This window comes from Balaenoptera physalus (genome assembly GCF_965194825.1).
Source record: "Balaenoptera physalus genome assembly, chromosome: 10".
NCBI classification, from domain to species: Eukaryota; Metazoa; Chordata; class Mammalia; order Artiodactyla; family Balaenopteridae; genus Balaenoptera; species Balaenoptera physalus.
The window spans coordinates 17,123,690-17,150,785 of record NC_138889.1 but is presented as its reverse complement, the minus strand read 5'-3'; the positions used below and the strand labels follow the sequence as shown (position 1 = coordinate 17,150,785).

The 27,096-nt window shown below is 48.3% G+C and overlaps 1 protein-coding gene across 4 annotated transcripts in view; it reads right to left on the bottom strand.

The window, feature by feature from the left end:
* Positions 1-27,096, bottom strand: part of LOC309637082 (uncharacterized protein) — a 116,882-nt gene that overhangs the window by 21,114 nt on the left and 68,672 nt on the right. The window contains exons 1-2 of one of the 4 annotated variants that reach the window (XR_014250390.1): positions 10,924-11,852; positions 4,107-9,978 (exon numbers count right to left, since the gene is read on the bottom strand). The exons of 2 other annotated variants lie outside the window; for them this stretch is intronic. Coding sequence is in view for 1 of the 2 variants with exons in the window: in XM_082411189.1 (XP_082267315.1) it covers positions 12,659-12,689 (31 nt within the window). In the remaining variant the exon portion in view is untranslated. Of the gene's footprint in view, positions 1-4,106; positions 9,979-10,923; positions 12,690-27,096 lie in introns of those variants that run through there. One more of the 4 variants, XM_082411189.1, reaches the window with a different exon arrangement.

The following is a 27,096-nucleotide window of genomic DNA, read 5'->3' as shown; positions in this document are numbered from 1 at the left end:
TTAGCTCATCAGATTCCAGGGGAGCAGGCAGCCCAGCCCACGGTAATGGAACTGTTAGCTCAGGAGGCAACAGCCTCACCGTGTAAAATCACTGTCTATTCTAGTCAAATTAACTAGGTAATACTCTGCATTAGTGTAAAATTCTCCATCAAACCATGAAGACTGGCATTTAAAACATTCAAGGCCTGAGAAGGGGAGGAGAGGGCAGAGAAAGCAAGAGAGAATCAGTGCTTTTTCCTGACGAGTAACGTTTGAAACGTTTCCCAGCCTCTCCAAGCCAGGAGGAGCCCCACCTGGGATTGCTCAAAGCCCATGCCCAATGTTCCTGGCTGGGCCTCTTCTCCCAGAGCTTCCAATCTCTTCACAGGGTCTCTTTTCTTGGGGTCACTGCCCCTATATTGGGCCCTTCCTCTGGGGGTTCAGTTGGACGATGCTGAGGTTGTCAGAGGGAGGGACAAGACGGAAGCTCCCCAGTACAAGCATGCCATGTCATTTCTTGACAACCCCTGCTCTACGAGCAAGCCGCCCCTGCACCAATTCTGGAGCATCCTTCGCCCTTGGAACCCAGAGGTCCAGCCACCATACTTATGAGTGGTGCCTAGGGGTCCCCCTAGCGGACCCATAATTGAACTGAACAAAGACCACTCCTGAGTCTGGCTGGATATTACGGAGAGCATCTGTTTCTGATAATAACATTTATTGGGCATCTCCCACAGCCAGATACTAGGTAGTGGATGGGAAAGCTTTTGCAGGGGTCACAGGTCTAGTTTACAGGTCGTCTGTGAACCTAGGAGATGGGACTGTCTTTCTGACGCCCTCAATGGCACCCAGTCAGTGCTTGGCAAATGCTACAACAGATACTGGCATTCAGAAATGAAAAGTGAAGTAACAGAGCCAGTGATACAAGGTACCTCTACAAACACCCATCAAACTGGCAGCCACTCAACCCAGCCCCTTAGGGCTCAGTCCCGGAGTCCCCCACAGGAGGGGGAGAAAAAGAAGCAGCTTCCCAGGGGATTGTTCCACGCTGAGGTAGCATACTGGCTGCTGTGCCCTGGGGAACCAGCTCCCTGCATAAATGCGCAGATAGACAGATAGATCTTATTAAGCATACAACATTCAGGGGCCTCATTTGGAAAAGACGTTGATTCTAAACGGCTGTTTGCCATTGACAAGCCACAGCGCCAAGGCAGACAGCTCTGGGTTATCCAGCTCACATCCCCCCACACCTCCATCCCCTGCGTGGGCACACGCATGCACCCCAGGGCCCCTCTGCTCTAGCCCTGTGCCCAAGCTGCTACTGCATTCTGGGCAGCGGACTCGCTTGGCAGAGACCAGATGCCAGCACATCCCTCCCTGTCCCCTGGGGATCTCAGGCCCAGCTGCGGCAGCCAGGCAGCCTTGGGACCCTGCAGTCTCCACCAGCCCCCACCCCCAGAGCCCAACAGCATGACTCCCCATCTCTCTGTCCCCTTTCCCACCCCATCCTCCCTCCTTACTGCTTATGCCTTTGTAGGCAGGAGGCAAAGCCATGCGAATACATTAACATTTCCTTAATTCTATCTGTGCCTCCAAAACTCTGAGTCACAACTGGGTGGGTTTTTGTGCCTGGTGAACTGTCAGCCTCATTCAGAAATGCCATTTTCTACTTTGCTCCTGGATCAGCAAGGGAATAAGGGGCGGGGCTGAGATGGAGGGTGGCACGCTGAACCCTGACTGGTCCTTGACTGATGACAAGATCAGGGCAGGGCAGTTTCTAAAAGGAGAAGCCATAGAGGGTTCTACGAAGAACCCTAAGAGCAATGCCCTGCCTTTTATTGAAATTTTTACATTTTACAATGTGCATTCACCTTTTTTATTTTGTCATTCGCACACCCATTCTGCATATGTGAAAACTGAGGCACAACGATTTGAAATGCCTGCCCTGGATATCATACAGCTAATCATGGTAGAGTCAAGACCAATACTCATCTTTTGACTCCAAGTCCACGCTGTGCCACCCGGCCTTGCAGCTGCTGGCAAAACTCTAGCAAAGTCACTGTTTCCCCAGAGATGGAGAGTTAAGGTTTGACCTTGAAGCAGCAGTCACACATGGGAGATCTCAGACATGCTTTTTCTGCCAGAAGTGTTTTTGAAAGAAGTGGATCTAGATGTCTTAGGCAGAGCACACGTACCCCAGTTACCCACATCATTCTCATCCCCGCCTGTGTGACACTGACAAGTTCATACATGCATGCTCCCTGCCTGGCTCTAGAATTTGCCCCTCACATAAGGTCTCTGCCACCTAAGGAGAGTTCTGCATTTACACAGAGAAGGGGGCACCAATGGTGTGGGATCTCTAGGATGTTAGCCAGCCCCCTCTGCTCGGAAATAGCTCGCTCACTTTTAACACGTGTTAAACTCTGTGGGCAAGGCAGTCTGTTGGGCTCTGGGTGGATACCAAGATGAATAAGTGTGGTCCTTTCCCTCCAGCCATGTAATCAGTCATAGGAAACAGACACGAGAATTACATCATAAGCCAGTGGTGTGGGTACAAAGATGCCATAGAACCATGGCAGCCTGGGGCGTGGTAGGAGAGGGGAAAGGACTGTAAAGGGGTGAGCGGTGCTGAAAGGGAAGGTGAGAGGAAACCAAAACAAAATATGACTTTCTCCCCTGCATCCCTGCTCCCAGCCACCCAGGACTTCCAATTGGCCCAGCACCCTGCTCTAGTCACTCCCCACCTAGAGATGCCTTGAGCTTCTGATATCAAGATGCCAGCGCAAAATGGTACAAATGAACTTACTTGCAAAACAGAAATACAGTCACAGATGTAGAAAAGAAAACCTATGTTTACCAGGGGAAAAGGCAGGGGAGGGATAAATTAGGAGTCTGGGATTGACATATACACACTACTATACACAAAATAGATAACTAATAAGGACCTACTGTATAGCACAGGGAACTCTACTCAATACTCTGTAATGACCTAAATGGGAAAAAAAAATCTTAAAAAAAAAAAGGTGGATATATGTACGTGTATAACTGATTCACTTTGTTGTACACCTGAAACTAACACAACCTTGTAAGTCAACTATATCCCAATTTAAAAAAAAAAAAGATGCCAGCTCAAGCATTTGACCATAGTGGCTGTGCTCAACTGAGTGCCTGTCCTCTCTTCCTTAGCATCAGGGAAACTCAGAGAGAAGTACCAGATTCTGCCATGAGTCAGTCCTGCTTGAGCGCAAAGAATGCTGGGACTTCAGCAGCAAAGTCTGGTGGGAAAGGGAGACCAGCTTGAGCCTAGGCGTGGCCAGGACAAGAGAAACACATGGGTTGGTTGGGTTTCCAGAAATTCAGGAGAGCAGGGAAAAGTCAGACCTATCCTGGGCCCCAACCCTGTACGTGGAATTGCCTACAATGGGATATTTCTAAAGGAGAACGTCTCAACCCACAGATCTCTATCAGTTGAGAGAGATTTCAGAAGTAATGTATTCCAAGTAATTAAAAAATTGAATTTTGCAAATAAATTGATTAAGTCAGGGTGGATTCAAGCTTATCCATGAAATCATATTCATTCATTTATTCACTCATTTATTTCACAAATACTAGCCTTGATTATATAAGATAAGCCCTGCACCTCTCATTCTCAACTGTTGCACAAAGCGTATTCTCGAATGGCAAAGGGAAAGGTAGAGCCGCGCAACTCAGGCATGCCGCACAAGTGTCTTGTATGCAACCGGCATCTGCATGTACGGTAATGAAACAAAGTTGAGAAACCAGTTCTAAAGGCTAGCTGGGGGGCTTCCCTGGTGGTGCAGTGGTTGAGAATCTGCCTGCCAGTGCAGGGGACACGGGTTCGAGCCCTGGTCTGGGAAGATCCCACATGCCGCGGAGCAACTGGGCCCGTGAGCCACAACTACTGAGCCTGCGCGTCTGGAGCCTGTGCTCCGCAACAAGAGAGGCCACGATAGTGAGAGGCCCGCGCACCGCGATGAAGAGTGGCCCCCGCTTGCCACAACTAGAGAAGGCCCTCGCACAGAAACGAAGACCCAACACAGCCATAAATAAATAAATAGATAGATAGATAGATAGATGGATAGATGGATAGATAGATAGACAGGCTAGCTGGGCACTTCCTGCACCAGCCCACACTGACCTGTGGCCATGGGCCTCTGGGGCCTGTGACTGAGCCTGCAGCCCACAGGCTGGGTGCTCTCCCTTGATGAGGCTCCAGGGCCAATGCTGCATAACTACTGTCAACAAACTCATGCTTATTCAAAGCACACTCCCTCCACTGACGTCCAGGCGGTCAGAAACCTCACATGCACACACAGCACCTCTTCACCATATCCCGTTCCAGAGCCCCAACACGGTTCCCAGTTCCCGTTCTTTGTCCCAAGGCAGACAATGCTCTCTTTCCTCCTTACACGTACTATGTCCTCTTCTCATCTTGAGAGGAGCTGATAAACTAATTTCCCCTGGTGTGCTACTGCCCAGCGAGAGTGCCTTACCTGGAGTCCCTTCTGGGGAAATGTCAGGCTGTCAGATCCAGCACCATGGTATTTGGGAGCTTTCTAAAGCTGGACAAAATTTAGGGATCCTTTCATCCCAACTGGTTTTACAGACTTAGGAGGCTGAAGCTCAGACAAGGAAATGAATTTTCCCAAGAACACACAAGTGGGTAATGATCACAACCAGTATTGCCGCTCAACAAATCAGCCCCAAACTTAAGGGCCTAAAAGCAACAACCACTTATTTAGCTCACAATTCTGCGGACTAGAAATTTAGGTGGGCTCAGTTGGGATGCTTCATGTAACCTGAGACCACTTGCAGGTCAGCGAGGCGGCTCTCTTTCTGGGTTTTGACTGTCAGCTGGATAATGGAGACAACTGGGCCACGTGTCTCTCACCATCTCAACCAACTGGTCTGGGTGGCAGCAGGGTTCCAAGGGAGTGAACAGAGGCAGGCAAGCCTTCTAAGGACTAAGCTTGGGGCTGGCACAGGATCACTTCCACCACATCCTATCGGCCCAAGCAAGTCACAGGACAGCCCAGGTTCAAGGAGGACGGAAGTAGACTCCACCTCTGGATGAGGAGAGCTGCAATGTCACACTGCAAGAGTTGGGGACACAGGGAGGAGTGAAGGATGGTGGGCACTTCTTGCAATCTTTAGCCAAGACTGGAACCCAAGTCTGCTGACTCCATGCTGAAGGTACAGCACCCTTTTCTGATCCCATCTGATCCATCTGTCTTCCCTACCATCCATGCCAGTGTCCTCCTCTGCAATCCAGAAACATCCTCTGCGCTAGAAGAAAAAAAAGATCCAGCACTGGACAGAAGGTCAAGCTCCTCTGTGTCGCTGGGGAGAAACAGTAGGAGCACAGTTTCTGTATAACTATCCCAACATCCTCCCAACGCATCTGTCATTCCCAACTCCCACCTCCTTCTACCCTCAGCAAAGCCAGAGGGATCCCAGATCCCATTTTTTTGCAACTCTCCCACATCACTATAAGCTCTTCACCGCTCCATCGTCCTGGAGGGGGAGATGGCAGCCAATTTTCCAACACTGAACAAGCTAGCCCCTGGAGTCACTTTTGAAACACCACCAATATGTTGTGCCAGCTTCTTTTCTGGGGGAGAGCAAAAGCTATTTTTCTCTCTTTTCTTCCCCTGATGGAGAGAACCAAGACCCCTTTTGAATTCAACCTTCTCTTCTCTGGTATTAAAAAAAAATTTAAAAACAAATCTGTCAAAATTCCCACCCTGCCTTCCTAGTTACATTTTTTAATTCAGCTGGCTCCTTGTGGGGGAGTCTTCTATTAATAGGTATACCAGGAGGCTTAGCAACTCAGGCAAAAGAGTACCTAGGAGAAGCCTGGAGAGGGCTGACGCCAGAACAGTAAGCAGGAATCAAACCGGGCTTAATTAGGAAAACATGACTTCCCTATTAACGCCCCTATCCGTGTGATGCTGCCACTAGAAAAAAAAAATGCCAGGAAGCTTATTTGTTTTGCAATTACGGATGAAATAAAAAATTACTTGGTCTAATTGGACCTCTTTTACTAAAAGAAGCGTGTAAAATAACCTCAGTTTCATTAGCAACTCAAAATGCGCTATTCAGTGTGCTACATATGTTTAAGTGAAATGTGGAGGGTCAATTTGCTATGTAAATTTCCACAAATTTGGCTAAACTTAAAACGATTAACCTAATGTGTATGCAAATTAACTTAATTGATAACGACTTTTCTCCAGGAACTTTAAAAGGGGGGGAAATATATTCCGATTCTAACAATCCTCCCAAGTGTTCTGTCACCCAATAGCAAAATGATATCTTGACAAATTAAAGAGAATATAATGAAATCAGATTAATTAATGCCAAGACCAATTACCACATGCAAAGAAACAAATCTCACTAATAGACAAATCCAGCAATCATTTGAATGAGATTTTGAAAGCTTTCCCTATTTGTCAATTTGTGTGTGTGTGTGTGTGTGTGTGTGTGTGTGTGTGTGTGTGTGTGTGTCATTCCATCTCTGAAATGTTCCCTTTTGTTTAGGATATAGAATGTAAGCTGGAAGGGACCACACACTCCGAAACCTCCACTTGGATTAAGAAACTGAGCCTCAAAGAGGTGAATTTATTTGTGCAAGGTGGCACAACTAGAACCCCTGTCTTTCTTCTGTAGCACCCCATCTGCCGGCAACACACTCGGACGTAGGAAAACATTCCATTGCCCCTGCCTGGGAAGGCCCTGCTCTGCAGAAAAGCATTCACACCCTCCTTTTTCCCAGGAGACAGTTTGTTTCCCAGGCTAGGAGGCAGGCAAAGCATTCTAGAAGGCCCCTTCAGCTCTGGGACTACCTGATCCTATAGTCTACATTGGAATGTTTACCATATTAGAATGCAGTCTACATTAGAATATACCTATATGTTTAAGAATTGAGGGGATTTTCATCTTGAGTCTCTTTTCCTTGACTCAGGCCACCTTTTTCACACCAAAAGCAATCATCATAATAAGCTGCAGAGGCTAACCCCTGTCCCCGCTGGGCTTAACTTGAACCCCTGTGCAGTTAACAGTGAATTCTCCAGGGTGATCATTTGTCTGTGAAAGTTTCAGCCCATCTATCCCCTTCCCCACTTCCCCATAGCTAAGGACTCTAGGCTAACAGGCAGAGCTCCGGCTTGGATTTATTACTTTTATTTATTTTTTCTCGTTATTCCAGATGGTTGTTGCTGAAAGACTGAAGTATGAATTACTTCCAGTGGGATGCTCAGACAATGGCAGAGTGGAAGGAAAGGCAGCTCAGGATGTTGCTGGGGCACCAGGGAGCAGTCAAGCCTCTATCAAGCAGCCAGAGGCGGCAGGAACACTGCAAATGGAGCCCACCAGGCTCATCCGTGGACTCGGGCCTGAGGCTGCCTCCTTTGGTCAGTTCCCAACCTTCTTTTTTTAATTTATTTATTTTATTTATTTATTTTTGGCCGCTTTGGGTCTTCGTTGCTGCGTGCGGGCTTTCTCTAGTTGCGGCGAGCGGGGGGCTACTCTTCGTTGCAGTGCGCGGGTTCTCACTGCAGTGGCTTCTCTTGTTGTGGAGCACGGGCTTTAGGCGCGCGGGCTTCAGTAGTTGTGGCACGTGGGCTCAGTAGTTGCGGTGCACGGGCTTAGTTGCTCTGCGGCATGTGGGATCTTCCCGGACCAGGGCTTGAACCCGTGTCCCCTGCATTGGCAGGCGGATTCTTAACCACTGCGCCACCAGGGAAGCCCCAGCTCCCAACCTTTGGGTTCAGCTCTTGCCTGGACTGAGGCAGGGCTATGGCATGGCAAGCCAAAAGAATAAGAGCAGGAGAAAAGACACTGGCTGGGGAGTCAGTAGCCCCATCACCAGGCCACTGAACTTGGCCAAGTCATTTCCCCTCTCTGGCTGTCAATTCCTCCTCTGAAAAACCAGGGAATGGGGATATGGATTAATAATCTCCTCTGGCTCTGACTCTAAGTCTCAGCCTTCTGGGTAGAGTATTAGGTTCAAGAATGACATCAATCCCATAAAGTTGTTAAGAGGATTCATGACTATATACATGAAGTGCTTAGAATAGTGCATGGCACATAGTAAGTGATCAGTGAATGTTAACTTGTATTATTTTTCTCCTGCCAAGTGGTCCTTCCCCACCGCTCGAACACTAGTGGAAAGGATCGCTACCACTGTGGTGAGCTGATAAACGTTTAACAACCAGCAGAGGCTGGGGGTGGGGTTCAACTTTGTTGGGTTTGCCAATTGCCTCAGTGTAAATAATTCCACTGTGGTTGATTGCAAGCTACCAACATAGTGTAAAACAGCTCACAGAATTCCTGAAAATTTAACAGTTCGTTTTTGCACGCCATTATGAGACAGCACCAGAGCACCACTGAGATGCAATACCTCCCATTCTCATTCTGTTTAAACAACGATCGGACTGTTGCCCATCTTGCATAGGGAGAGACTGGATGACAATTAAATATAATGTCCTTGTGGCTATTCTCCCACTCAACAGTCTTGGGGGCCACCGCAAATTTCCTCCCCATCCACCCACTCCCACGTCCTCCCCTCAACCCTTCAAGCAGAGCGGTCTGTGTGTACTTTGGAAACATAAACGCACATTATCATTAATCTAAGTCAAGCATCATTGAGAAAGTACATCTGCTGAAAAGAAACATTTATTCATTTTTAAATTTTGAGGATGTACGTATTAATCACTGTTGAGGATTATCCACTCCACACCCTCTTGGGTGAGTCACCTTGTCCCCATTCCCTCTGTCCTCTGCCTTCAGCCTCAATTCTCATGGTCATGGCCTCTCTTGTTGGGATGGTTTCACCTAGATCCCGGACTTAACATTCCTCCTGCTCCCAGGAAGATGGTTATTTACCGACTGAAAATGGAGAACTAAAAGAAGGAAAATAAAACACCTTTCCCAGCGGGGGCCATAAAAGGCTCATGAAGTCATAAAGACAATTACTGGCAGGCCTATATGGAGTACCCTCTGTGAGTCATCTGTCTTCTGCTGGCAATAAAGACACACAGCAAATTAATCGTGAGGGAGGTCCGCTCACTTACCCTGTAATTAGACGGAGCTGCAAGATGCTTCCTTTCAAACTACATGTGGGAGGGTCTGTTCCAACTCCAGGTGGCCCTGCCTCCCAGCCCAGACAGGCCTGGGCTCCTTTGGCTACTGCGCACACCACCTGGGCCCGGAGTGATAGGGACAGGGGCAAGGCAGCAGCCTCCCATCCAGGGTGCCTCTCCTCGAGGTCCTGAGAGTCTATTTAGAGAGGTGGACAGAGTGTAAAGATTCAGAGAGGTGACCATAAGCTTCTCAAAGTGGCAGAAATACCTTTCTTTCTCACATCTTTCACCACTTGCTCTCGTGCATTGTACATTTCAGCCACATTAAAGAGGTTTTTTCGCAAGTTCATCATCTGCCCTCTGGCCTCCATACTTACACACGTTCTGTTCCCTCTCCTGGAATGTCCCTATCCCTACAAGGTCTCGGCTCACAGAGACCTAATGCAAATCACATGTTCTCCACAAAGCCTTCCCTGACCCACCTCTGGGCAGATTAACGAGCTCTCCTCTCCCCGCACACCTTTGTGCAAAACTTTTACTTTGTACTCATCCCATCAATTATAAAAACTTGTTTTGAAATCGTTTTCCTCACCCCAGATTGTGACTTTGAAGCAAGGCAAAGGCTGACTAATGTCTTGGAATCCCACTTGCCATCCCACCGCCAATCCCAGCTCCCAGCACCATGCTCTCACCCAAGCACGTGCCCAATAAGTTAAGAGTGGGTGTAGCTCCTCCACCAAGTCGAGATCACATCGCAGGGAGGATGGTTGGAGTCGCAGGCCTGACCCCTGCATTTGGTGGAAGCAGCCCCCATCTCCCACCCCATACTCTTTTTTTTGAGGTCCTTTCTCTCCACTCCGGACACCCCTTTTTTGCAGTCAGCACCTCAATTCTGGCTCTGCATTGGGAAGAGGAAAATGAGAAAAGGTCAGGGAGCATTCTTGCATCTCAGGACAATCACCTAAGATGTTCAGCTCCCCAGAGCAGAATCAGGCATGCAAATGAGTGCTAGCCCACGGGCCCTATGCTGAAAATAAATCTGCTGGAAGCAAGATGAATTATGGGTTAAAAATAAAATTTAAGGCGGTGCTGATGCTGTGTTTTCCTAAGTCCAGTGCATAGGCAGCCAGAACCTTCTTCCTCAGGACACTGGTGAGTGAGCAAAGGGCAAAGACTCATGGGGAAGAGGAGAGAATCTGCAGGCCGGTGTTTGGAGTCTGAATCCGTGGGCTCTTTGGGGCAGAAGGAGAGGAGAGAAGGGCTGCGGAAGATGCCAGATGCCCAGATGAGCGTATCTACCATGACAGGTACTGCCCTTTTAAAAGTGCTTTGCCAAATCTTGCCCCAAACTTCCTGTAGGACCAGCAAATCAGAAGGCCTTCCAGTCATGTAACGAATATTTATCAAGTGTCCACCGTGTGCCAGGCATTGCCCCAAAGGCTACAGATACCAAGGTAAACAATATAGTCCCAGCCCTCATGGAGCTTAGAGTCCAGGCATGGGGTGGGGGAGGGGGGCGGCATGGCGGTACCCAGTAATTACCGACGACTGCCTAAAATGACTCTTTGTCACAAGAGTGTATGATGGGGTCCTGTTCCAATCGAGAGGTCAGGGAAGGCCACCTTGAGGAAATAACATTTACACCAAGGCCAGTAGGGGTGAGTGGCAGCCGGTACAAAAGGCTCCGGGCCAGCAAGGACACCCAGAGGAACTAGTGTGGCTACACAGTGGGTGGGAGGGGAAACTGGTGATGGCTAAAACCCAGTGACTGCAGACCGTGCTGAGGATTTGGACTTTCCAAGGGGACTAGTGGGGACTGAAGTCCCACCCTCTCTCCACTCACCAAGGCTGCATCCTAACGCAGGGCTGCGTTCCCCAGGGGAAGGCATCTTTTCCACAGTTTCACACAGGCGTCATCTGGGGCCAAGTCCGCAGCACGGAGCCGACCCAGAGGAGTGCTGTTTCAAACCCACACGCAGGTGCCTCTGGACAACGGTGAATGTGTTAGACTAAACATCTCTGAGGCCCCTCCCGCGCCAGCCTTCTAAGTCCTTAAAAGAAGGGGGTAATTGCGTTACAGGGGAGGGGTGAGGAAATGGCCTCAAAGCCAAAAGAGCCTTCCTTATCTTTAGTGTTCTGTCTGGACCACCAAGCAAACCTCCAATAGTTTCCTCACCGTCCAGAGCCCAGTGGAGGGGAGGGAGCGGATGGGGGCCCCTGATCTGAGCAGGACGGGCCGAGGCTGCTGCAGGAAAGGCCACCCTGGACCAACAGCCTCTGTGGGTTGGGACTTGCAGGCTCCCCGCTCTTGTTTTGGAGGACAGCCCAGGGAGCAGAGTCTTCAGGGAGGAGGTATTGTTTGCACAAAGTGTCTGTTGTTGCCTGAGGCCTGCAGCTCCCCTGGACAGAGTCACCAGCTGGCTGGCGCTCGGATTCCCTGTGCTGGGAGGACCTAGGGCGCTCTGTCAGATCCCATCCATCAGGGCACCGTGGGGGGCACCACAGGCACCAGTGGCCAAGGGCTCTGCCTCTAGCCCCCGTGCCTAGAGAGGAGACGCGGCTTCATCCCATCCCATGCTCCATGGTCCTGCAGTGGCCACCCCCAGCCTCCTTCCCCATCCAGGTCACACCCCTAGCAATGCATACCCGAGCTCAAACTTCCCACCCCTCCTTGGCAGGCTGAGCATATCAAAACCGCCCCCTGCCCCAGATTTGGTTGCTGGCGCTGCAGTAATAATAACTGTGTCCATCTGTGGACTCTACCAACTGCGGACCTTGTCCCAGGGGGACAAACAAAGCAGGGGAGGCATCCATGAACAAACAGACACAGCCTCGCCTGTCCCACTGTTTAAAAACAATGCAGCATCCTACTGTATAGCACAGGGAACTATATTCAATATCCTGTGATAAACCATATGGAAAAGAATATGAAAAGAACGTATATATATGTATAATGGAATCCTTTTACTGTACAGCAGAAATTAACGTAACATTGTAAATCAACTATACTTCAATAAAATAAATTTTTTTAAAAACCGATGTAACATTTGGTAATGATGTAACGTGTTGAGCCTCAGTTTCCTCATCTGTAAAAAGTACAAGGGACTGTGGGGAGGACTAAATGAGACTAGCATGGAAATAACTTCTTATGGTGCCTGGTGCAAAGTAAATCCTCAATAAATGTTAACTATTACCATTAGCTACTATTTATTGGGCATCCCCAGCTCTGTGCTACAGGATTTGCAAACATGCCATGCCCCGCAGCTGGAGCAGGTGTGTGGCATTATCCCATTTCACCCAGGTGGAGACAAAAGCACGGTGAGTAGGATTTAATCACAGGTCTATGTGACTCCAAACCACTGAGTTGCACTACCCATTATGTCTGGGGCCCCAGTTGCTCCATCTGCTTTCTGGGGCAGCTTTTTTTCACTCAAGTTCCCCCAGCAGCTCCTGAGAGAGAGCCCCCAGGAGGGGAGAAAGAGAGACCGAGGAACCTCGGACTTCCCAGTCAATACCAAGGCAAGAGCTGCGACTCCAAAATGTTTTGGGTCAACCTGAGATGCTCACCTTGTCTGCATCTAAACCAAGGGGGAGGCGAGGAGGGAGAATCTGAAAAGGAAAGAAACTGGGATTCAGAGCACAAAGCCTTGGCCCACCACTTATTAACCATGTGACCTTGAGCCACATATGAAATGTCTCCAATACTCACTTCCCCATCTGTAAAATGGGCTAACATAATAACCACCTTCTCAGAGATGCTCTGAGGATGAAATTATCTGTGAAAGTGATCTTTCTCCACTATAGAGTGATGTTCAATTATAAAGAATTGTCATTGAGGCACACTTGCTTAGAAGAAATAAGTTAAACTGTAACAGGACTTTGGTTTAATTTAACACATGAGTACTGAGCTATATCGAAGGCACAAATTCAAAGATAAGACTGAGGAAAGGAATACAATGTCTTATAGGGTTCTATGGGGCTCACAGACCAAGTTCAGAGTAGAGGCAGAATTTCCTGGAGGGATGTTTGCTCACTGAGCTTTTGAGAGGAGAATGAGAAGGACATTGATGCTGAAGGAGGCTGTTCCAGCAGAATACAGATTGGTCAAAGGCAGGGGTGGAGAAACCAGGCAGAGTCCAGGGTGGCTGGACCACTGTGTACCCACAGGAGGGCGTAGGAGAGAGGCTATGAAGCTGACACAATTATTATACCCATTTGACAGATGGAGAAACCAAGGCACAGAGCAGTTACAGAAGTCACACACAGCAAGTGAATGTGGTTGCAGTCAGCCAGGGGTCGGCTCCATGTTCTTAACTGTAATCTCAGCCTGGGGCTGTGGGAAGAAAGTGAACGAGGGGCCCTGCAGATGTCTGGGCACTTTGTGGGATGAGAGGATGAAGGAAAAGGAGTTGGGAGGGTGGAGTTGTTGGGAAGCTCAGGTGAGCGAGCCCCCTAATAAGAACCGGCAATCGCAAGTCCGGCCAAATGTTCCTGAGGCCTTTTCTAGCCTGTGTGTCAAAAGCCCCTCCCAGTGCTTGCTGGACAAGGGTCAGGAGGGCAGATGATACTGTGACTTTGATGGCCCGGTTAGCACACCAGCCCCCAGACGCCACAGCACCCCTGGGAGGTTCCCATGACCGTAGGCCACAATGTTGGGTGTCCAGATGCTCCCCTCATTCTTGACCCTTTAAGATGGTAGCCTTCATGGAATTCCCGGTCTGTCTTTGCTGTGCAGACTGGAACAGGTGTAGCCCCTCAGCATCTCTGTGCACCTGACCCACCATGGGCCAGATTCCTTCTCCTAAGAGGATGCAGGAACCTGGCCTTCTCATTTACTGGGGGTGGGGGGTTGCACAGACAGAGGGGCAAAATGGGGAGAACTTGGACTTTGGAGGCAGACCAACACAGACTCGATTCCTGGCTGTACCACTCACAAACTGTGTGGCCTGGAGAAAAATCCCTTAATCTCCGTGGGCCCAGTTTCCTAGTCTATAAAATGGGAGCAAATAATATCTACCACACAGACCAGAGAAGTGCAAGGGTCCACACAAGGTTGATTAATGCCTATCCCAAAGGGCCCTCTGTAAATGCCAGACCTCTTTGCTAACCACTCTTCCAGAACAGTGTTTAGAGAACCCACCCAGTGGCATTTACTCTTTGCCCAGAGCACCAGCCCAGATAAAGACAGGTAGCTCCAGGCCCTGCTCCCAAAGGCACAGACAAATGGAGAGGCCTCCTGGGTACCTCAGAAGATAACTCCATCACCAGCTCCTACAGAAGTCCTTTGATATGGATACAACCCAGGCCTGTGGGTCTCACTGCTCATGAAGATGGTGTTGAAAGATTTATAGAGGAGATCTGTGGGGGACATAGCAAGAGGAGGGCAAGCTGGAAAGCAAGAAAGTGCACGTGCCTAGGGACAGAACATCTGAGAGACGTGATTACAGACCCGTCCATGTTAAGTGAGATGTGAGTAGGGCTGCTGGCCGGCGGGCTGCTCCCAGAAAGGGGACAAAACAAACTGGAGATGTGCAAGGCCCTGTCCATATATTGGCTCATTTGATCTTCACAGTAGTTCCCTGTAGGCAGGTGAGGAAACTGAGGCCAGAGAGGTTAAATACCTTGCCTGGTGCCACACAGCATCACAGATGTCCAAAAAGAAGTGGCATTTGAGTTGGGCCATGAAAGATGGGTAGGGTTTCTACAAACAGGAAGCTGGCCTGGGAGGGGCCTGCCTTCTGAGCAGGGCCATCACATGGGCAGAGGGCATAAAGGAAGACGGGGGGGGGGTGATGACAAATCAGGCGTTGCTCAGGACAGGGGGCTTGCGGGAGCACATGTCTGGTGGGGAACCTACACATACTAGGCATTCGTGGGATCTAAGAAACTTGCTCAATGTCATACAGCTGGTGAGTGTTACAGAGAGAAGTTGAAATCTATGTCTTTTGACTTTCTAACTAAGCCAAGATTTGACTTACTCTATCTGCAGAAACAAGATATCAATCCAATGGAAAAGGCAAAAAAGAACCAGAAATACCCAGTTCGGAGAAGAGAATACCGAGCGAGGCGTGAGATGGTAAGAATTGTCACCAAACCTGGTGACCAAAGGCTTCAGTCCTTCCTCCCCAGACACAGGAAGTGGGGAGATGGTAGAAGTGGTCCAGGCCTGCCCTTCCCCTCACTGCCCACTGGGTCAGGCCCAAACTCCATAGCCTGGCCTTCAGCATCTCCACACTCAACTGGCTCCACACTCACCCCACAGCCTAGTCTCCCCTGTTCCCCCCCAATGCTCTTGCTTCAGACAGGGTTCTCACAGCCCCCCCAAATCTCTAAGCCTTTCCTCCAGCCACTTTCCTTCCCTGGCTAACCCATCCTCCTATTTCTTCATTCACAAAATGCAACCAATACAAACTACATCACAAGATTGTCTCAGGATTCCATGAAATGACTCATTCTCAGAGTCCATGGATATTTTTTGAGAATATCGCGCACCTGCTACGTGCCAAGCACTGAGCTAAGTACTGGGAACCGTAGGGAACGACGCCGAGTCCTTGCCCCGGGGGAGCTGGCCGTCTGGTGGGAAACAGACCGGTACATCGTCCACTTGAGAGCACTGACACTTCCAAAATGCAGTGGTGGGATTAAGGGAGGTTTCCTGGAGAAAGTGACAGCAAAGCTGAGACTTGAAGGACCAACAAAACTCGGCAAAGGGCAAGGGTGTTCAAAGCAGAAGGAGTAGCATTTGCAAAGGTTTTCAGGCCATGAAGACCATGACATTTGGAGAAAGTATCTGCGGTTCAGTGTGGATGAAGTATGGAGTCACTGGGGCCAGGGCCTCGGGGGTGGCCAGAGATGAAGCCAAATGGTGAAGCAGGGGCTACATCCAAGAGGCTTGAAGACAGGCATCCTTAACCTTTTCAGGCACCATGGACCCCTTGGAAAGACTGGTGAAGCTTTTGGACCTCTTCCCAGAATAATGTCTTCAAGTGCATAAAATAAAATACATAGGATTACATAGGAGATAAATTATATTGAAGTGCAGTTAAAGAAATATTTTTAAAAAACTAATTTGTGATATAGTAATATATGAGCTTTTTATTAATGCAGTAAACAATCAGTTCTGGTGGCAGGTCTAATTACATGATTTTGAAATAGTGCTGGGAGAAAACAATATTTCAAGATTAAGTGTAATAACTATAATATGATATAAAAATATCTTTGATTTCCATTGATGACAAAATCACGAGTACTGCCAAAATTGCTGTGGATTAGATGCTATGGATGGTGCCTACATTTGTAATTAAAGGAAATGCTAACTTCAGTGAGAGTTTAGTGAAATTAAAGACTTTTTTTTTCTCATCCATGTTTATTATCCCCGGCTTTGAAGACTTGTTAAGGAGTGTTTTCTTGATCCCCAACTCTTGAAAAGCCCTTGCCATGGCCACAGCCTCCTCTCCGGTCCTCATCTCCTACCACCTGATGACTAGATCCCTCCTTTTCAGCTAATCAGTTTCTTTGTTATCCCCTGAACACCCCAAGCGTACAGCTGCCTCAGGTCCTTTGCACATGCTTGTCCTCTGCTTGGATTGCTGCTCCCAGAAATATGTACATGAATCCCTCTCTCCTTTCTTTTAGGACTCCACTCAAATGTCACCTTATCAGAGAGGCCTTCCCTGGCCACGCTATGAAAATAGCAACACCCACCTGCCCCCAGTACCCATATCCCCCATTCCCCGCTTTATCTTTCTCAATCACACTTACACTACCTGACATTTGTAAGACTTTGCTTCTTGTCTTCTTCACCCCACTAGAATGGATGCTGCATAATAGCACAGACTTTGTCTATTTTGCTCGCTGCTGTCTCCCCAACACTTGGAGCAGTTCACACAAGGAACCTATTACCCCCGACCCCCTTCTACTCATCTAAATCCTTCAAGGCCCACCAGCAGCATGAAGTCCCCACCACTACTCCAGCCTTCTCTGGATACCCACACTCAGGAAGACAAGGCTCCTGAGGATGGAAACCATGCCTTGCATTTCTGCATCTCCCCACCCTGCTTGGGTGTGGAGCAGGCTTTTAAAAACGCATGAACCAGCCGGCCTACGTGGCTATGTGAATGAATGGAGCTGGCCAGAGGAGACTGTGGAATTCCATCCGTAGTAGGCTGAATGGTGGCCCCAAAAAAGATATATGTCCATGTCATAATCCCCAGAATCTATGCATGTTACTTTATTTGGAAAAAAGGTCTTTGCAGATGTAATAAGGTTAAGGATCCTGTGATACAGAGACCATCTTGAATTATCAGTGTGGGCCCTAAATGTCATCACAAGTGTCCTTCTAATCAAGAGGTAAAGGGAGATGACACAGACACACAGAAGAGGAGATGATGTGAGGAGAGAGGGAGAGATCGGAGTGATGCAGTCACAAGCCTAGGAATGCCAGGGCAGCCCCCAGAAGCTGGAAGAGACAAGGGGTGCATTTTCCCCTCCAGCCCCTGGAGGAAGTGCAGCTTCACTGGATTTTGGAGTTTTGGACTCCAGAACTGTGAGGGAATAAATGTCTGTTGTTTTAAGCCATTCAGTTAGTGGCAATTTATTAGAGCAGTCACAGGAAACTAATGCACCATCTCTAGGCCTGCCATGGGGAAACACAGACTGAAACTAGATCTTCCCTTTTTTTCCCCCGAAAGAACCTGGAAATTTAACCTTTAATATGAAAGCTCCCGGGGACTTCCCTGGTGGTCCAGTGGGTAGGACTCCACCCTCCCAGTGCAGGGGGCCTGGGTTCAATCCCTGGTCAGGGAACTAGATCCTGCATGCATGCCGCAACTAAGAGTCCTCATGCCACAACTAAGAAGCCCACATGCCACAACTAAGAGCCCGCGCACCGCAACTAAAAGATTTCCCACATGCCGCAACTAAAGATCCCGCATGCCACAGTGAAGATTCCGCGTGCTGCAACTAAGACCCGGCGCAGCCAAAATAAATAAATATTAAAATTAAAAAAAAAAAAACTCAATATGAAAGTTCCTGATTTCTAAGTACGGCAGTCTGGGTTTTTGTTGCAGAAGCCAACTCTGGCTAACGTGAGCTAATATGAATGCTGTATTAAAAGGAGATAGATGAGCTCACAGAATTGAGAAGATGAAACAAAACCTGGAAAAAGGGCAGGATCCAAGGGAGACCTGCCATTTCCAGACCACAGGGGCACCTGCTCGGAACACTGATGCTGCTGGCCTCTCATGACCACACCACTGGCTGCCACCGCACTCCACTCCCGAGATCACAAGGAAAGCACATGGGGAGTGGGCCTCAAACCCAGGCAGTCGGGCCCCAGAGCCTGCTGCCTTCCCCAACACGAGGAGCATGTCAAGGGAGGCTCTGTAATAAGACAAATGTCGGAGTGACGGGCACTCCCAAAAGGAGCAGTGGCTTTTAGGCTTGTTGTTTGGGACCCACAAGGAGAAATGCATTTTAGATCACAGACCAGCAAAGAAACACACCACATACAAACTTGAAATAATATTTACGTTGCTGTGTACAATCTCTGCTGACAGCCTTCTTTCCTCCTCCTTTCACTTCTCTTCTTTTATTTCTTCTCTTGTCTGTCTACTCTCTCCTATCCCATCCCATCATATCCTACTTACTGCATTCCATTTTCATTCCCAGGCAGAGTGATGTTCATTTCTGAAAGTAAGAGAAAATATTCCCCATGCACTGAAAGACTCAGAAAAGATAACCACTTAAGAATTTACTTAGAGATAAATTTTTCCCCAAATCAAAATTTAAGAATGAGTAACTTGGGATCCCTTCTAAACTGATTTCAAGACCCACTAAGGGATCATAAACCACAGTTTAAAAAAACACCACAACAGAGCAACTAATTCTACTAAAAAGAAAAATCAAAATACACATAAACAAAAACAACAAGCAACCAACAGTATTAAGGACAAGAAAAAACGGTTTTGAGCTGGACACAGTCATGGGCTGGTAGTTTATGTCCCTTTCATTAAAATGTATTGATTGATGGATTGATGATGGATTGACTGATTCAACCGTAGTAAGAGAGAATGTAGGGAGAGCCCTCTTTGGCTTAGATTTTGTAATGACAGCTTTAACTCTTAAGCATCTAGCACAGGGCCTGGCATACAATAGGTACTCAATAAATATCTAAGTGCTATAAGGGAAAAGAATCTGAAAAAAATATATATACACATATATGTTATCAGATATATATATATATATATATATATATAAACCGATTCACTTTGCTGGACACCTGAAACTAACATAACATTGTAAATCAACTATACTTAAATTTTTTTTTAAAAGGAAGGAAAAAAAATAAAATTAATAAGTATTTAAGTGCAACTGAAAACAGATGGTTTTCCTCAGCTCCCTTGTCCTGTGGCAGGCCCAGCTGGAGACTGGGTGTGGCCGTGTATAGAAAGGGACCCACGTCCACAGGTGGTCCAGAGCCCAGAAGCACCTCCACTCTCGGTCCCTACCTGCCTCTCCTTCCTAGGCTCCACTCGTCACCATCCTCATAAACACCCAGCCAGGGAGTGCTTTGCTTCACATCAACCAGCATCACCCTCCCCTCCCCCTCTCCTTCTTGCATCTCTCTTTTGGCAGTGCTATTTGTTAAACCGCAAAAACACACCAAATACGGCTCTGTATTTACAGGGCGGGAGGAGAGTAGGGGATGGGGCAGGCGGAGAGGAGAGAGGTACAACTTTGCCTCTAATGTCTTCGTTAGTTGAACTCATCAGCTAAAATCATTTGCAGAATTTTTTTTTTTAAAAAAAAGGAGACAGAGAGAGAGAGAAAAGGAACTGATCATATGCAGGAGAAATAACTCAGATGTGAAAATCCTTCAGACTGGGAGATTGCACTATTTATTCACCCAAGTGTCCTGCTGTGTCTCTGAAATGCAGTGATTTAATGAGGTGCTGCAAGGGTATTTGTTATTAAGAAATTCTGTCTCTGCTTATTCTCCTCCGTGTGATTAGGACGGAGCCAGCCGGCAGAAGCTCCTCACTGGCATGCTATTAAAGATTTAGGAGGCTGTTGCTCTTCCCCTGTTCCCCTCTTACAAGCGCCTTTTGAAATAGTTCCAAAATTAAATATTGTACAAGCCGATCAGCCTTGTTTAACGCAGATGCTGAGTGAGATTTAAAAAGAAATTAGAAAAGCATTTGTGTTAACAGATGTTCTTCCTTTTCTCTCTTGGAGCTGAGATGATTGGGGCTGGGTCCCTCCTGAACCACGCAAGAGCCAAGAGGGATAAGCCCCAAATTGCACAGGGGCAGAGAGGGGACACCTGGGTCCTCAATCCCTCTGTTGGTCAGGACCTGGGGGCCCTGCAGGAAGGAGAAAAGCAGGCTGCTAGCCTGGCAGGCTCTTCCCCAAATCTCCTGGAGTCTCCTGGAGCCTCTCCCAAGGCCAGGGCATTCAGCAGGTTCTCGCTGGAAATCTGCAGCCACGCAAACACCATGATTCAGAGCTTCAGGAAATCAGCAAAGGAGCAGAAGTCTCTGTCCCCAAACTCATCCAGCTATTGAACTTGATGATAGACCAAGTCTTCTTAGCGCCTCTAATCCAGACCCTTCATCCAGGCAATACCAGCTCTGACCAGCCCCCCAAGTAAGTTAGGCACCCTACTTCCTTGGAATCACACTGCTTCCTTCCTTGACGTCCAGTTAGCATGGTCTATCTGTGCTAACTTGGTAAGTTCTGGCTGATGTCTTAAATCTCTCTTCAACAGACTTTGCACTCTGTCCTTACTTAAAGCTAATGGGGGCCATCCCTTGAATAAATAAAGCCATCCAAGTGTATGGCATGTTGAGGCTTCTCAAAGTGCCTACCCCTGCCCTGCAGATTGGTCCCCACGGCCTCCCTTGAGGCATGAGGAAGAGGCTCAGTGATATGGGTACTAGTAAGTGGCAGATCTGGAACTAGTACCATACCCCCCAAACTCAGTCAACTGTCCCATCTGATAAGCCGCAGAGATTGAGAAACAGATTGTCGATGCTCTTTGCAGATTTACATTTGTTTATCATTGTTGTTGGGAAAACACAAGGCACAGAGAGACAGCAATTCGCTCATGAGCCCACAGAGCATCCGGGACAGAATCAGACAAGAATCTGCCTCCTAAAGGTCCAACTGAGTGTTTCCCCGTCCGTCAGCCTATTGCACCATCTACCAATGTTTATTAAGTGCCTGCTGTTTGCCAAGCTTTGTGCAAGGCACTGAAGGCATGGGGGGACCAAATGAGAGCCTCAAGAGGAAGCAGACATTAAACAAATTATTGCAGATACGGACAAAAGCATTCACAAGAAGGAGTATGGGGGCTCATGGGAGTGTGTAAGTAGGGAAACAGAACCAGTCAGGACTCGACTGCCCCCAAGGTAAGACAATGAACAAACTACAGCCAAGAAACCAACTGCAGATCAGAGGTAGCCGCTAACTATTCCTTTAACCCCGGGGCATCCTTCACCACATTCAACTAGCTCCCAGTGATGGGATCCTGTTCAGTTCCTCCTGCCAACCCCTGCCCCATTAGGCGTGGAGCGCTGCCCTTCTTGTCCCCATCCCTGCCCCCAACGTGGACGGCAGAGTAATAACCTCCACCCCCGCCATCACCACCGTTACTCGCCACGTCCTCTCTGAAGTCCCAGCCCTGCACACATGCCCCAGTAACAAGAAGAAAGACAAGCAAAAATGAGAACCAGGCAACTTCCTAATTAACACTCTCGGAAACAGCCAGACCTCCCCCTGCACGCAAATGAAGATCCCCTTTAAAGGCTTTGAAGGGGACTGAGCCATGGCAGAGGGACGGGGTGCGGGAATGAAGGTGGCTCTGGACGGGGCAGGGGCCGGGGGGTGGCAGGCAAGGGACAGACCGTGGTAGTGCTACGACAAGCTGCAGGGCTGGCCTGGATAAAGCTCCCCACTGCTCTGGGTCCCTGTCTCCCCATCTGCACACAGGGAACTGAGCTCAGTGTGACCCGGGATCTGGTGACTCACTTCTCCTACCTGGCCTCCTCCTCTTGGAGGTTCTCCTGTGGAGCTCAGCCTTTAACACACCATACCTCTTCTCATCACCCAGGGCAGGGCTTCACTCATCTCCTTCCTTAACTCTGAAATATCCCATTTTACATCAGAATCACCCGGGGAGCTTTAAATAGACAGATGCCTGAAAGCCACCCCTAGAGATTCTGGCTCGGCTAGCGTTGGTAAAGACCCGGACACCAGCTGGGTTTATTTCAGACACTTGAATGGTCATACAGGACCAAGAACACTGCCCAACAAGTTAGTGCGACTAGAGCTTCTCCCTGGAGGCAGAGGAGACCCTTCCAGGCTTTCCTTCCTTGGGTCCTCATACTGAGCCCTCCAAATTCCAGTGACAGCACCAGGGCAGGGAGGTTTCAGCGAGTGCTGTGACTTTCAGGCTCTGTCTGTGCCCTTCATCTAGTCTAGGTTACCTCTCCCCTCTTCAATGACCCCCGCATGGGGACTTCCACAGCCCCCACCCCAGCCAATCCATCCACCGTCCAGAGCATCACCACCTAGTGTCTGTGCAACACTTAGAGCCCAATGTCTTGCCTTACCGTTAGTTGCCAATGCATCTGTAGCCCTCTCTAGATGGCAAATTCTTTGAGAGGAACTGTGTTTTATTCATCGTTTATCCTCCTCACACCAAAGCCTTGCCTAGTGCTTTGAACATAATAGGGATTCAGAGTCTTTAGTTGGGGAAATAATAGTAACACACATGAAATGGCTAGAGAATCATATAAAATATGTATATATATTTCAGAGAGGCAAAATAGCCTTAGTCTAGAAGTCAGAAAGGTGGGATCCTGGTCCCAGCTCTGTAACTTTGGAGCAAACCTGCAACCTCTCTGGGCCTTGGGATTTTTGTCTGTAAAAGCAGGTGGTTGGACTCAACCATCTCTAGGCTGCTTCACACTCTGTTTCTCTCATTCAGAGCCCCTAACTGCCTCTAGGTATTCAAAGAAGCAGCCCTGACTCCACGTTACTTGAAGAACCAGCACAGGAGCAAAATCAGTATTTCATGCTTTGTCAGCCTGGGACATGACTGGGAAAGGACCAGCACACGTGGCAGTGGAGGTTTCCATCCCCTCTAAAAATATATGTGTCCGTACATGGACCCACTCGTATACATCCCATCTTCCTTTATCCTAAACCTCTACCCTCATGTTTTACAAAATCCAGGAAGGCACAAAATCAATGTTGTCTTTGAAGCGGACCAAAATAGATGAGTACCAAAACCACTAGGCAAGGTGGCATTATATTTAAAAGTCCCATGATGCAAACTCTTCCAGAGCTAAGTGCCCTGCCGTTATCTGGAAGAGGAAGGGAAAAAAAACAAAAAAACAAAAAAACACTTGTTTTTCTGCCAGTCAAGGTCTGCTGGTTCATCTTTCCTCTCAGCTGGGAATTCCTAGAGCTGCAGACCAGGAAATACAGTGATGGCAGCCAGTTTAGAAACTAAGAACCTGTGGTAAAGGCTGATAGTTGCTTCCCAATAGCCACTCCTTCCTGTTTTCTTAGGAATACAGACAGTCTTTCTGACTTTTTACTAGGCACCCAGCTAAAAGATGACATTTTCCAGCCTCCTGCTTAACTAGCGTGGCCATCAACTAAATACTGGCCAGTGAGACAGAAGTACTGTGTGACACTTCCAGAAAGTCTCCTGAAAAGGAAGGGCCTCCTCCTTCCAGCTGCTGGATGTAATGGCTGGAGCTCTAGAAGCCATTTAGGACCATGAGGTAAACTTGGGAAAGAAGCCACAAAGTGGCAAAGTGACAAGATAGAGAAAGTCTTGGTCCCTAACCCTGTGATCTGCCATAACTCCTTCTGATTTGTTTTATGTCTGATTTGTTTGTTTCTGATTTGTTTTGCATCAGGGAGTGAGGTCACTGCTTGGTGGTTTCTGTTACTCAGAGCCAAACCTAGTTCTAATTGATACTGCAGATGAAGTGTACAGAACACTGGACTGACAGTGAGAGGACAGGTTCTTGTCCTGGGTCTGCCGTTAGAGTTGGCTGTAAATTAGGGCCAGTCCCTAAATTCTGTAGGCCTAAGCTTCATGATCTGTAAAATGGGTCCAGATGAGAGAGGAAATGAATTACATAGTTTCAAAGAGCCATTCAATTTCCAAACCAGATACTTCTGTTAAAATTTCAAGATATCCCAGTAACTTAGGATAGACCAGTTAGAGAACCCAGTTCAAGAGTCCCCAGTGTACCAGTGATGACATCTTTCGTCAGCAGGGGTGCCATGAATACTACCAAAGTGAGACACCATTAGGGCACTCAAAAAAACCAATATCACAGACTTCAGAATTTGATAAACTTGACTTCAAATCCCAATGCCACAATTTTCTAACTCTGAGACCTTGGACAAGTCACCTATCCTCATCCTTAAAATGGGCAAACAATATCCAACGTTGCAGGGATATTGGATGGATTCGTGGGAATGTAAACATCAAGCTTATCCAGAGCACCAAAGTGGCACAGTTAATCTCTAGATTGTGCCAAAATAAATTGGATGCCCGGAGAAGAGGCCAGACACCCTGGGCAAACATCCTCTGTCCTCATGGGTCACCAGGATGGGGACCCCGATCCCCACTAGGCCCACACTAAGCCATGTGAATGGGGAAAGACAGCCCAGGTTTCATTCTTCTCTGTAATGGAAAGGGGGTGGGGATCACAAGAAGAGAAAGAAAGACAAAACTGAGAAGCTGAGATTTGGGTGTGTGAGTACTTCAGCAAGAAAGCATATATCTTTATTGGCTCTGGACAGTCTGCCAATCAGCCACGAAATTACCAGCTTCCCTCTCCTCCCAGAAGGGCCTCTGCGGCTGTGCACAAAAGCTGCCAAAGGAACTTCGGGACCTGGAGGATAAAAGCCCCTCTCTGCCTGGTGCGGGCTGATTTGCAATGCATTGCTTCAGCATAATGTCCCAACTCTGCAGCCACACAAAGGCAGTTCTGTCCCTATCTGCGAGTTTAATAATTTCTATTTCCTACACCTTGCATTCATAATGCATCCACCCAACATGGGCTTGGGCTGGGCGCTGGCCTCAGGCCTCGGCCATGTCAGTTGCCCTCTCCAGGGGCCCAGGCTGGAAAACCATTTATTAGACAATTTAGCATCTTCGGAGGATGCAGCAACTGCAGGCAGGCTGCCTGACCTCCTTGAAATATAGCTCAGATGTACTCACCTAGCCCTTCTTGGCCCTTTACCCCACTTCATTAATTTATTTATTCCACGCAGCACCTACTACTGGTAGACATTGTCCCAGCCACGCTAAGAACTGGTTTCATATCACTGATAGCCAGCACTGAGGAGGTGCTATATATATGGGGGAGGGGGGTGATTTGATATGAGAAGTGCACTTGACCGTAACTCTGTGAAGGTTGGTACCATGTCCATTCAAGTTCACCCTTGATATCTTTAGCACTTCACAAAATCTGCACATAATAAGTACTCAATTATATTTGATGAATATTGAGTGAAAACATAAATGACCATCAAGACCTATAAGTAAAATGAAAACAGATTTTGTTTGTTAGGTTTTGCTTTGTTTGGCGTGACTGTGGGGGGGGGAAGGGCACCTGTCACAGGAGACCTAAAAGCCAAGGTACCTGTGGAGCTGGCCCTGGAGGAGAGCAGAAGTTCAATTTCACAGAGAAAGGCACGGATGAAAGAAACCGCTCCCTGCAGGGGGAAAGAGCCTGCAGAGGCAAGAAGAACATTAAGAGTTTGGGGTTGAGGGGCAGGCGAGTGAGCTGAAGGAGTAGGTTGGCCCCAGCGATCCAAGGCCTCACTCATTGGCCAGAATTGGGAATGACGTCAGACAAACCTAAGCTTGGGTCCCAGCTTCAGTGTTTATCAGCAGTGTGACTTCCGTCAAGACCTCTCACCTTGCTGAGCCTCCGTTTTCTCTTCTGTAAAATATGGTCACTGCAAATTCCTCCCTTCCGGCATCGCCATGAGGCTCACAAGCAGTGGTCCTGCATGTGAGGCAGGGAGCATGGCTGGTTCATGAGGTCGTGGGTGGAAGCCACATCTGCTTTTCACAGGGATCCTGGCACTTCTGATTCAGGCGGCCCTGAGAGTGGGCAGAATCCAATCCTGTCGTGGACTGCCATGCACCCCTCTCCTCTCTGTTTGGGAAACACCAGCAAGATCACTGTGTCCCCACCCCTGCAGGGAGAGCTAATCCCACCAAGTAGAGTGAGAGGTACAGAGGGCACAAAGGTCTGGGAGCAAACCGTGTGCAGCTGACTCGGGTCAGAGAAGTGTTAGGTGAGTGGCTGATGGCGACCGCGTGTCCCCCAGACACTTCCCTGAGCAGGTGGTACCCACTGTCTGCTCCTTCCTGCAGACAGTGAAGACGGGGACCCCTCTTCCTCCTCTTCCTCTGCCCTCTACCAGCCACATCACAGATGCCTTTCTCTCTGACTCTAATCAGCTCTTCCTATCCTTCTCTGCACCTCCCCACCCGCAGGCTACCTAACCCAGCACTGAGTTAAGAGTAATATTGGAAAGGTTAGATCTGGAATGGACAATTATCCCCACCCATGTTTCACAGATGAGAAGACTGAGGCCCAGAAAGGTAATGAGACCTGCCCGAAGCCACACACTGCGTCAGTGGTGGAGGCAGTGGCAACTCAGTACACACATGCAGTACACACATGGTTGATTGTTCCTGCCTATACAAGTTAGGAAGCTTCTAGCTGCAAGTAATAAAATGTTCAACCCCAAAGAGCTTAACAATGAAAATATGTATTATCTGATATAACAAGAGGCACTGTTAATTCTGTCGATCAATATCAAGAGCCATTTCTTTCCCTCTCTCTGCTCTGCCATGCTCAGCATGTTGGCAGTTGTCCTCAGGCTCACCTCCTCATGGTCATAAAGTGGCTGCAGCAGCTCTCGGCATCATGCCCTCACATAATAATACTGCTCAAAAAATAAAATG